The 12,386-nt window shown below is 51.5% G+C and overlaps 3 protein-coding genes across 3 annotated transcripts; all 3 read left to right on the plus strand.

Annotated features, from left to right (window-relative positions):
• Positions 1 to 1,770: 1,770 nt before the first annotated feature.
• UBC1 (Ubiquitin-conjugating enzyme E2) lies at positions 1,771 to 2,845 on the plus strand (the record flags this gene model as incomplete). The annotated part of the gene is made up of 5 exons (XM_014689361.1): positions 1,771 to 1,814; positions 2,123 to 2,168; positions 2,244 to 2,273; positions 2,442 to 2,625; positions 2,706 to 2,845. The coding sequence occupies 5 exons, from the start codon at positions 1,771 to 1,773 to the stop codon at positions 2,843 to 2,845; spliced, it is 444 nt and encodes a 147-aa protein (XP_014544847.1).
• A 3,088-nt stretch (positions 2,846 to 5,933) lies between these two features.
• noxA (Superoxide-generating NADPH oxidase heavy chain subunit A) lies at positions 5,934 to 7,821 on the plus strand (the record flags this gene model as incomplete). The annotated part of the gene is made up of 3 exons (XM_014689362.1): positions 5,934 to 6,097; positions 6,216 to 7,730; positions 7,788 to 7,821. 3 exons carry the CDS (start codon positions 5,934 to 5,936, stop codon positions 7,819 to 7,821), a joined length of 1,713 nt encoding a protein of 570 aa, XP_014544848.1.
• Positions 7,822 to 10,875: 3,054 nt separating this feature from the next.
• G6M90_00g047280 (uncharacterized protein) lies at positions 10,876 to 12,363 on the plus strand (the record flags this gene model as incomplete). Its single annotated transcript, XM_014689363.1, has 1 exon — positions 10,876 to 12,363. The coding sequence occupies one exon, from the start codon at positions 10,876 to 10,878 to the stop codon at positions 12,361 to 12,363; it is 1,488 nt and encodes a 495-aa protein (XP_014544849.1).
• Positions 12,364 to 12,386: the final 23 nt, after the last annotated feature.

A 12,386-nucleotide genomic window follows, 5' to 3' on the forward strand; every position in this document is an offset into this window, starting at 1 on the left:
AGCAAGGGCATTAGATAATGCGCGGGGGGAGTCGATAACATTTACTCTTCTGGTCTCCCATCAAGCCCTAACCCTCTCCCTGGTCGATTCTTGTGGTTGACATGCGTAGTACTTGTGAGGCGTTGCAGCCGGAGCCATGTCGAATCGCGACGCCACCGCCGCAATATCTCCAGCCCCATAAAAATGGTTGCCCGCCGATTTTCACCGGACCCGCCGAACCGTTGATGGGATGAGATCCTTAGGCCATCGGAGTTGGCCATGCACGCGGTGTCGCGCGGCACAATATGGCAAGAGAGATTGTGAAAGTAGCCTGAGAAAGGATGAGCGTCAGGCGGCATGGTGACATGGTATGAATTGCTTATTAGATAATGGCCGCGTTTTACTTGGCATTCTCATTCCCGTGGATGCCGGGGATTGTTTGGTCTTGACGCAAGGGGCTTCGCTGGTGAACAGATCTCTTTGTTCATGGCGCCTAAGTGTCCATTCGGGTATTCCTAGGGTCAGCGTAGTTGCATGGTCTTCCCGAGACATTGCCAATACATTAAGCCCAGGGCACCCACCCGAATCATCCAGGTCCACGGGCATACAGACGAGACACGGCATTAGTACTACTAAAGACGCCATTGTTATAATGAAAGGCGCGAGCATGGCCCAGTCAGCAAGTAACATCCAACGACGGACACATAGTGCCTTGGTAGATGCCAGCGGGGACGTGTTGGCGCCATGAGTCACGATCAAAATGCCAGGCGTCAAATGAAAACGGTGGCGGTGTCGACTCTGACTGGCCTGGGTGCTTGGCCAGCGGCAAGTAGGACGACAGCGCAGCCAGGGCGGCGAACTGTGCATAATTATTCCCGAATCAAGATATCTGTCACAGCCTGCTGACAATTGTCCTGTGTGGCGTGGGTGGATGAGAGCATTGTGAGGGAGGTGTGAGTAAGTTGTCAACTGTTTGCTGTGCTGTTGTGTGTGGTGGTGGCTCAAGTGCTCCTTGCTCTCCTCCTGCAGACCCACTTGTTCACCCACCTGGACAGCCTTGCCGTCATTGGCCACTTCCCATGTTCCATGGTCCAATGCTCAGTGCGCTTGAGCGTGCGCAGGTGGTCAAATCGAATCGAACGTTCTGGCTCGGCCCAGCTGCCCCGTGCCCAGACTGTCCAGTCTCTCATGCCTCAGCCCGTCCAGCTGCGGTCTGGTGCCAGCCCAAGGGGGCATGGGGCAAGTGCCCAGTCAACAGTGCACCGTGCCGTGTGCCCGCCTCTGTCCATGGCCACTCTGTCGGGTGTTCAGTGCTTGGTGCAATGTTGGTGCAGGTGCCGGGTTAACTGGTTGACTAGCCGGCCAGGCTGCCTGTCTTCTTTTAGAACGTCCACCTCACTGACCGATCCCTGTGGTTTCTCTTTCCTTCCATACACTGCATACCCAAATTCAACCACGTCCCTGACGACTGCTTCTTCAAGACACGAGCACTTTTCCCATCTACCAAATTTCCATCCCCCAGCATCGCCGCTCGACATCGACTGAAACTATCGACCGCCGTTCACCTTTCTTCTCTCTCGACGAGAGTCACGTCTGCCTTGGTACATTTTACCCCGCCGAGTTGTTCTTGTGTTGAAGTGCGTCATTCTGCCTGCTTTCGCCTCCTCCGACCGCCTGTCCCGCGTTTTTCTCTCTCCTACTTCTATCCACCAACTAACCGGAACTTTTTCCAGCATCTGCATCAACCAGCGATCTACGCCTTCGCACACACACTCATCACAATCCTTAGCCATGGCTCTCAAGCGCATCAACAAGGAGCTCACTGATCTCGGCCGGTAAATATTTCCTCTTTTTCTACTTCGCTCTCCCCCTCCTCTAGCCTCACAAGATTGATGACCCGCCTCTCGTTTGGAGCCCAATTCTGTGAGGTGGGGCATACCTGGGAGCGGGGCGCTATCTGACCAAAATGTCAGAATACAGTCAATACCCAATGCTTGCGATAACCTCGGCGGCCTCTGTAAAGAATGGAGGTCCCGTCCTGCCCTCTCGAGGATAGCTGGGGTGGTTTTTCTTCTTCTTCATTGCCGTTGCCATTCCGTGGTGCGGGAGAGGCCAGTCTAGAATGCTGACTTCCTTTCTACAGTGATCCGCCGTCGTCTTGCTCTGCTGGCCCTGTTGGCGAAGACCTGGTATGTGTATATTGAGTTTCCCTCTGGTATCTGGGCCCTGGGTGTTACAGGGCGAAATGACTAACGATGTGATAGTTCCACTGGCAAGCAACGATCATGGGACCCGTGAGTAGAACGTGCAAGCATCAGGATCCGGTTACTTCGTGGCATCGAGCGACAGTCTATGAGGGCATATTTATGTGCCTTGGACGCACCTCGTTTTGATATACACTGCCAGAGACCTCGGCTTTGTTTCGCTCTTGCTACACGTATAGTGCTGACTAATTTAAATAGGGCGACTCACCATACTCCGGTGGTGTCTTCTTCCTTGCTATCCATTTCCCTACCGACTACCCTTTCAAGCCACCAAAGGTTAACTTCACCACTCGCATCTACCACCCCAATATCAACTCCAATGGCAGCATCTGCTTGGACATCCTGCGAGACCAATGGAGCCCTGCTCTCACCATCTCTAAAGGTACGCATTGTTATGATTTCGTATTTTTCTGGCCTATCAAATTCAGGAACGAAAGCAGCTGCTGACAATTGCATTAATAGTGCTTCTTTCCATTTGCTCCATGCTTACCGACCCCAACCCTGACGATCCTCTTGTACCTGAGATTGCTCATGTATACAAGACCGACCGACCACGATACGAGGCTACGGCTAGGGAATGGACTCGAAAATATGCTGTCTAGGATCCTGACGACTATGGCTTCGTCTGAGCCATGATGTTCAGGAGGGCGGGGAAGAGAAGAGTGACGTTTTTTCTCTTTTGCATGATAACCAGTGAGGAGGAAATTTCCAGACAAAGTTGCTTCACAGATTGTAGCGAGATGTGAAGCAGGTCATGTCCGACACGAGTGAGGAGCCCTTGCCTCGGGATACATCAAGTCAAATTGTATCCGACGAGACAAGGGAACGAGGATTTGTCCGAGGGGTTGCAAGACAGACTAGACAGAACAGATCAGCTATTAAAGGGATATCATGCGGCTGGGCTTTTTGTTTTTCTTCTTCTGCATCATTGACGTGTTTTTATGGCATTTAGTGCTGAGCAGCGTATTATAGGATGTCTCTCTTTTACGCTTTGTGCCTCTGTGCCGAAATGTGGACGCACCATGTGATTGAAGTGACTTGTTGGATGTCTTAGCTGGACTGATAGCAACAATGGGGCTCACCATGTCTGTCATGTCACAGGCGCTAATCAGTTGTCCCATCTGCGCCCGTTTCGCGTATCCTGCAGATACCTTTCTACGACTTTTGTGCCTTACGGCTTTGTGCTGCCCAGGAGGGTGTGACTCAACTAAAGTATCAACAGCCGTAGGTGTCTCGACTTTGCTAAGCTGCGAGTGATAGAAACTTTAGAAAAGTCCCAGAGTTTGTATTTTGTTGCCCTTTTATTCATGATCGTCTAAAGCATTTTGGGAGTGCGTTACATTCCCGAAAGATTGCAGAGCAATGCTGATGTCACGCTCGAAAGTATCCTTGGCAGCTCCTGCTAAGCCTGGCTCCTGCTTCAAGCCGCTCGACCAAGACTCGAACCCGTCACATGTGAGAAACCGCCTATGTTTTCCATCCCGAAATAATCAAACAAATCAAACCCTTCAAGCTCGCATCAAATGTATGCGACGATTTTAGCAGCGGAATTGAGCAATCTTCGTTTTAAGACAGGATCGACGACTATTACGCGGAATGAGCCGACCCAAGCATCGCGTCAATTGCCGTATCGGTTTAGTTGGAAACCTGTGTACGCTTCATGTATTGATGATGGTGAGGCTCTGGTATCACAACCGTCCCATGTCTACGGAGATCTCCTACCGCGCGAGCCGGAGATTGCCTAGATGACAGGACCTATTTTTCCGAAGAAAAACCCCAGTCAAAAAGTCTCAGATAGGTATGTTACCAACACTTGTCAAGACTGCCGTGACTGACGGGGCCCAGATCTCCGGACATGACGCACCATGTGGGATGTTACTACTAGTAGTACGTAGATAGGAGGCAAGAATGCGCTGCTTGTGACGAGCTTATTTCCGGGTAACCTCAGTTGCAGCCACGGCCATTAGCAGGATACATGTGCACGTCTAGACATTCCTGTGAATTGCTCACCATCACTGGTGGTGTCAAAAGGTGTTTCGGACGACCTCGATATGCTCAGCGCTTCGCGATCAAGGCTGATGAGGAAGACGATTCCGCCTGACTACCATTTACTGGGCAGTAACAGAAGAGGGTTTGGGACTTGTGGCGCTTCACCAAGGGTGTACGCGACGAGTTATGTCACAGGGTACGTTTCACCAGCCCAGATTTGACACCACGTAGCTTTTGCTAACAGTCGTCCCATGGTAACAGTATTATTAATATCGAGGAGTCCTCTACTCCGTACTGAATGTTGGATCAATGCCACGAGGCCGCAGACGTGCGGGTGCGGCGTTGTCGTTTGGGATATGGGGCCATAACCCACTTTCTCAAAGCTGTGATGCTTCACCTGTTATCCACGGGGTGAAACGGGTGCTGACGTACGATGTACCAACAAACAGTACGGTGGCACCAAATGTTGCATGTGCGCTCAGCCCAATATCGACAGTGCCTGTGCGCAAGTTCCAGGCGGGTTTGTTCACAGATTGTCGGCCATGTTTCCGGAATGAACGGCATCACTTGGGGATGAATTGCTTCACTTCAACCTCAGATGCTGTCGTGACGACTGCGGAGCCTCAATCCCTCTTCTTCGCGATGGCAGGAATCGTGGTTCTGGGCTATAGTGGTTTAGAAGGGTTTCGAAAATTGCACCCATCTGATCTATTACTCGGCGAACAGCCCACAACAACCTGGTCGTCGCAGGTTGATGCGCGTCCTGAACGGAAGCCCCTGGAGAGAAGCAACAATCGATGGTACATTGCGACGCATAGATCCAACGCCAAGGTGGGCTTCCACTGATTCTGAAGAGCGCGGGCGTCCAATCACCTGCCGGCAAGTCCTGATGCTAGGCGTAGGAAGGTTTCCTAGCCGCCCACCCGAGCTTGGCTCACCGGATTTTTGGAGCCGTGTGCTCGGCCTCGTCGAACCATGGGGCCGTCGGCCAGTGCTGTTATCGTCAGCTCGACTTTGGTTTATTAGGCTTCCGTCCGCTATTTCAGAATTTGGCTCCTTGAGTGTTCTCCCCTGGCCGCCCGAGTTTTGCGATTCCGAATGCTTTGGCAGATTTGTTTGATTCGCAAACTTTTTGAGCATTAAACATCTGAATAGTTGGTATGATCTCCCTTCCATGGTTGTCGCCGGGTGTTTCAAGCATATCCCGGTTCCTAGTATGGTACCGTGGACATGACTACCTACCTGCAACAGCCACCTTGGCTTGCCCCAATCCCATTTATTGCAAGATGCCTGCACTTTGCCCTTTCCCCTCCGGTGCCTTCAATGTTCTTCGCCAGCTTTACTCCCGCCCCCCGGCAGTCTGTGCAACCAGCTACCATGGACAAGGTGCAACTAACATGAGCATTTAGACATGACAATTCTTTATTGCACGAGTAATACCCTGATAATCTGCTCGTCTCGACAATCGTTAATATTATTTTCCCTTGTTCCCTATTTCAGCAGGCTCTGAAGTATACCATTCAAAACACCCAGCGTGTACAATATCTCCGTTAATCTATATGGTCAATTTGATCCTATAACCCGAGACATTGCTGCGTTTCGATTGGCACCGATTGCTGTATCTGATCTGAAAAGGGCGGAATATCTGTCGGCATCTGGGATATTCGAAATCTAAAGCAGAATAAGAATACGGCGACTGCAATGAGCTATTACTCTGGGGTCTCTGACCGGCCTTCGGAGCGGTCGAGATGGACCCCTCTCACGAGAATGTTGCTTTCGGGCGAGATGACGCAGGAGAAACAGCAGGACCTATCGACGAGAGAAAAGTTTGATCGCTGGATGATTAATGAAGGTTACAGACGAGTGTACGTATGCCCGGAAAGAGTGGTACACAAGGAGAGAAGGAGAAAAGGGGCGTCGATGTAGAACATATAAAGGCAGTGGTGACGGCCAACGTGAGGTTTTGCTGACATGTATTACCAGATTCGTCTTTGTCTTCATGCTCACGCACGCCCTGATATTCGCATTCGCCTCGGTTCACTACTCCATGAAGGACAGCTTGCAAGGCGCCCGAGATATTTTCGGCTTTACATTTGTCATTGCGCGTGCGTCTGCGGTTGTTTTACACGTCGACGTCGGCATCATACTCTTTCCGGTTTGCCGAACACTGATCTCGCTCCTGCGCCAGACTCCTCTTAACGGAATTATTCAGTTCGACAAGAATATTACCTTTCACATTACGACGGCGTGGTCCATCGTCTTCTTTTCATGGGTTCACACGATAGCCCACTGGAACAACTTTGCCCAGGTTGCGGCCAAGAACAAGCTAGGCTTATACGGATGGCTTTTGGCCAACTTCGCCTCTGGACCTGGCTGGACAGGCTACGTGATGCTCATCGCGCTGATGGGCATGGTTATTACGTCTGTGGAGAAGCCACGGAGAGCAAACTATGAGCGTTTCTGGTATACTCACCACATGTTCATCCTCTTTTTCTTCTTCTGGTCCCTGCACGGTGCCTTCTGCATGATTCAACCAGATGTGGCCCCTTTCTGCACCAACATTGGCGCCTCGGCTATTGGTGTGTTCTGGCAATATTGGATGTACTCCGGCTTCGTCTACTTGGCGGAGCGGATTGCTCGAGAGGTACGCGGTCGACACAAGACGTACATTTCAAAAGTTATACAGCACCCGAGTCAAGTGTGTGAGATCCAAATCAAGAAACAAAACACAAAAACTCGTGCTGGCCAGTACATCTTCTTCTGCTGTCCTGCTGTGTCGCTGTGGCAATATCACCCGTTCACGCTCACCAGTGCCCCCGAGGAAGATTACATTTCGATTCATATGAGATGCCAGGGTGACTTCACGATGGCCGTCTCCAAAGCCCTCGGCTGTGAATGGGGCAGGAAGGCAGACACGAGCAAGGTTGTTGGCGTTGATAGAGACCAACACGGTGTCAACCCTGTGCTGCAAAGAGTCTTGCCGCGAGTCTACATTGATGGACCCTTTGGATCAGCCTCGGAGGATGTTTTCAAATACGAAGTGTCTATCCTCGTTGGTGCTGGTATCGGCGTCACTCCTTTTGCTTCTATCCTCAAATCAATCTGGTACCGAATGAACTACCCGCAGAAGAAGACTCGTTTATCCAAGGTGTACTTCTTCTGGATTTGCCGTGACTTTGGCTCGTTTGAGTGGTTTCGGTCACTGCTTTTGGCGGTTGAAGCCCAGGATCTTGAACACCGCATTGAAATCCACACATATTTGACAGCCAAGATCAAGGCGGACGATGCCACAAACATCATGATTAATGACGCCAACGCCGACAAGGACACCATCACAGGTCTGAGGAGTCCAACCAACTTTGGGCGACCAAACTGGGACATGATCTTCCGCGGCATCAGGAAATTGCACAGTCCCGGCGAGGCTGGTGTCTTTTTCTGTGGTCCCAAGGGTCTGGGCAGTTCCCTGCACGTATACTGCAACAAGTATACCGAGCCAGGGTATGTTAAACCCTCCCTCAACATTACAAAAAATGTGCTATGCTAACTCACGTGTAGGTTTTCATTTGTTTGGGGCAAAGAAAATTTCTAGGGGAGACATCAAATATTCGTTTCGTGTTTATACCCGCATATCTGCAAGCTAATGGCATTCGCCTTCCTTGAAGCCTTCGATTCTTCTTGGTTTATTATTTTCAAAATTGCATCATGCGATATATTGGGGAAGGTTGTATAGACTTTATTACTTCTTTTTTTGAGACTACGGAGTACGTTGGCTGCAGTTGTGCCTGCGACGCCGGACGCCGGACGCCGACAGCATAGGAGGGCAATAGAAGAGGACGATTGGAGAGAGATAGACGGCGGAATTCGATGTGGAGGAAGGAATTCAGGTTTAGTAATACTGAGCGAAAGGGTGCCGTAGTCTAGGTGGCCTTGATATACTCGGGGCAATGTTGGTGGTGGCTGTAGACAGAATATGACACTATTCAATATGACTTGACGTTTCAAATTTAGATGCTGTGGCGGCCGTTGAAGTATATACTTAATGTAACGTTGATTTTGCAGGGCGTGGCGTCCCGCTGATCTCAAGCTAGCAATACGTACATACATACATGTAGCTCTTGGCTCGGATCACTGATGAGATGGGCACCTTGGATGGTCACTCACCAATTATGCCGGCGCGTCGAAAACGCTTTACGGGATCGAGGCAGTTAAATGATGTAATTGTCGAGGTCAATGAACTGCCCTAGGTCAAGGCTAGGGTAGGCTAGGTTTCTGCCAAAGCGCAACACAAAACCAGGGTCCAGCTGGGCTAGTCCGTAGTGTTCATACGAACTGTAGCGACCCGTTGCGCAACATGGTTCGGTGTGCTAGTAGTGTCTGCAATACGTTGTTGTGGTTGGCAGGGGTTCATGGCGTCGAGGCTGGGGCAGTGCAATCTGACGCCATGGTTAAGAATAGAAGTCGACTCAATGCAGGTTCAAGAACGCAGAATTTCGTGGCGGGTGTTTTTACTTTATGGAGGGTGTTTAACTTCCGGCGTTCTCATGGCTGGATTCCGGAATAATGTCGACATGAAATTGGTGCCGAGTCCTGTGTCGCGGCTCGGGTGAGATGAGCATCGAGGGCCGAGGACAATGGTTTGTGTTGGGTTCGCCACAATTGTGATTCGGCGCACGTGGAGATGGACGGGCGGAACACGGGGATCACGTCGGTGGTCTGAAGGTTTTTTTTTCTAGTCCTGTGTTTTTAAAGGGCATCTGGAGCAATGCGCAAGTTCCTCATGTACGAGGTTACATGTACCTAGGGCGCGGCCAGATTTAGCTCTGTGTTTAGGTGTTTAGGATCGACGCCAATCACGCACCGGTTGGCGCTTGGGCTCAACTGGGCATTGTCCGTCAGGTGCACCGACGCCCCCCTCCCTCTGCCCTCATGCCTTGTCGAACGTGCCGACGTCCAACTGCCACCAGCTGCTGCGGGCGGAATTCAAAACCTCGTATTGGCAGGCTCCTGGGCCATGGCTGCCTGCGCCACAGCAAAAGGGGGGGGGCCTGGCTCCGCTACACCAAAAGAGTGAGCGTGGTTCGCGATGCATGTTTTGGCCGTGATGGCATCAGGGTTTTGACGCATTCTTGCGCGCGCCAGCGCCATTGCCTTGTCCGAGGTGGCATCACATCCATCACCATCTTTTGCGCTTTTACATGTCTGACAGATGCGGGTGTGCCGTGCTTGTGGCGGTGGTGACACTATCATCTGGTGGCAGACCGTTGATTGCTACGGAGTACGGAGTACGTTTTTGTTATTTTTCACAGAGACACCGGTAAACACGGTGAGACATTTAGTGGCGGGCTCTGGTACTTTGTACTGTTGTGCTGCATGTGCTCTGGACAATCGTGATGATTCCAGTGATGCAGCCGCTTCAAAGAACGCCCAAGTCTTCGTTTGTATCCGAGTGCTTTATTTTTCTTCCATTTCTCCCTTTGCTTGGTTTCTTCTTCCTCCTCATTTCTTTGCTTTGTAGGGTTTGTTTTTCTCTTTCCGATGGACACACAGACGTCGGGACAAGTGGAGATGGTGCCTGTAACTGCCATTACAGAGACAATTAGACGAGGCAGGACAAAGTACAAGAGACCTTTGGTATTGGAATAGTGGCGTTCTGCCTGGATGTACTACTGAGATACTATTTGTAGTGGTAACTTAAGGCGGCATACTAATAATCGTGGTGTCTTCGTACCGGGTACACGGTTGACGACGGAGTGCAGCGATTCCATTGGCTGCGCTTGACTGCGGTGCCATTCACTTGGGTCCATGGTACTTGTGAATACTCGTTCCCGTAGATCAATACTAGTGAATGCTGCGAGTGCCTCTGGCTCGCGCCTAGCGTCTACTGGTCTCCGGTGCGTCCGTCCCACCAACGGAACCGCCTGTACGCAGTCAAGTGCTCTTTTAGTTCCCGCAGCAGGACGCTGCAAGTTGATGTGTCCGCCGCCTGGTCCTTTGTCATTTTGGCACCAGTTGACAGTTGTCTCTCCACTCCGAGTGAGTAGCGAGCAACTCCGCAGGCCAGTTCCTTCTCTGTTCGGTCGGCTTCGTCATCCTTTTCCTTCCCATCTTTACGTTGCCATCCTTCCTTATTACCCTCTTGATCCCTCCCTCTCGTTTCAGTACCCCAACTATTGTCCATTCGGCATCTGCGTCTTCTCTCTCTTTTTTTTTTTGTTTGCCTTAATTTATAGTTCTCCCGGCCTCGCCATAGCCGGGTTTTCCCATCCGTGTTTTTTATTTATTTATGTTTTTTGCCGATCGGGCTGAGCTGCAATTGACTACCCACGGTCCACCATCATTCGCGAAGGCCCCTTTCCTCTTGCCACCAGAACTCGCCGCGACATCCAGCATATCAAACAAGTCGATTGTGGGCGATATACGTAGACGAGATAATTCCTTATCGCTCGTGTTCCACTCCTTATTTGTTTGAGAGTGACGATTGTCGAACCGATTAAAATATCCACGACTTTCGAACGGTTCTCCCGACGCTGACGGTCCTGGCTCTGAGCCAATAAACTTTTGCTTAGCTTCGAACCGGATTGCTCTCCCGCACGCAGTGCTATCCTGTCATTGTTTTTGAGCGGCATCGAATAAATTTCTCGGCATGCGTCTCTCATGGGGACTCGTCCTGGGTCTGGCCCTCGGCGCCAGCGCAGGTCGAATTGCTCCTCGCCAGAATGACGCGAGTACTACTGGACCATCTCCGGCAGCATCGTCAATAGGCGGCGGTAGTGAACCAACCACCCCCACCAGCACCAGCACCAGCAGCAGTAGTAGCAGCAGCAGTATCAGCACCTCCTCCTCTTCAGCTGGCGGCGGTGACACCACTGTTTTTGTAACTGCTACCGTTACCAGTGCAGGCGGTGGCAGCACCGTCAGCGAGACCACTACTGTTACTGCTAGTTCTGTCACAACCGTTACCATCACGACGACGGACATTGCTACTACGACCATCACTATGACCGATGGTGAAACCTCTACCAGGACGGTCTTTGTTACATCTACGCAAACTGTCAACATGAAGCGCCGCAGCGTAGGGAACGTTTTGCAATTTTACGGCAATGGACCTGCTCATGTTGACGCCCAGCCTACTGCTGCTACCACTGCCACCGGCATACCGAGCAGAGACCTGAGTCCGGAGAGAATTGGAATCGAGAAGCGTGCTGTCGTCACTTCTACAGTTACCGTGACCGTCGGTGGTGGAGGTAGCGCTACAACTGTTACCCAGACCGTCACTAAGAATGTCAGGTCTACCACGACTACCGTTGTTCATACGACATCCTTAATTACTGAGACCTTCCAAGCCAACGCTAAGACGACCGTCACAGTAACCAGCACTATTGTCACCAAACTTACTGTTGTCTCTACTGGTGTTGTTGAGTCAACTTCTACCCCCACCAGCAGCCCAAATCCCCCCAACAACAACGACAATAATGGCGGACTCTCCACCGGTGCCAAAGCCGGTATTGGTGTCGGAGCTGGTGTCGCTGGCCTGGCCATCATCGGCGCTCTTCTATGGTTCTTCACCAGACGTCGCCGTAGTCCCAAGCCTGATCCGGATGATTTGCTTGGACCTTCCTCTGAGGTTCCCGTTGGCGTTGGCGGTGGCGGCTCACGTCCCATGTCTGAAGGATTAGCGTCTACCCCAGGTTCTGTCCCTCGCCGAAGTCCAGTTCTGCCCAATGTTCAGCCCGAGGGTTATCGTGGAACAGCCAAGGGAGATGGCCGTGCCGGATACGCCAAACCTGAACCGTACGGCGCGGCATATGCCCCTACCCGATCCACCACTAACAGCTCATACCCCCCTCGGAGCGGCACTCTGTCTCCCGGCGACCAACTGCCACGACATCCCACCCCTGATACAACAACGATGGCTTCAGTAAGCCCTCTCTCAGCCAGACCACAAACAGCTGAACTGGGCAACGATGGAGCTGGTGCTAGATGGCACACGAGTGAGGCTGCCGAGATGGCCTCGGACAATCCGGCCGCCGCCAAGTGGCACAGTGATAACGCTCATGAGATTGACAGCCATGCTGTCATGAGCCACCAGAGCGGGCCTGTGTATGAGATGCCAACGGAACACTTCAAATAGATGCCCCACAAATGAATGTTTGA

The sequence above is a fragment of the Metarhizium brunneum genome, chromosome 2, assembly GCF_013426205.1.
Source record: "Metarhizium brunneum chromosome 2, complete sequence".
Classification (NCBI taxonomy): Eukaryota; Fungi; Ascomycota; class Sordariomycetes; order Hypocreales; family Clavicipitaceae; genus Metarhizium; species Metarhizium brunneum.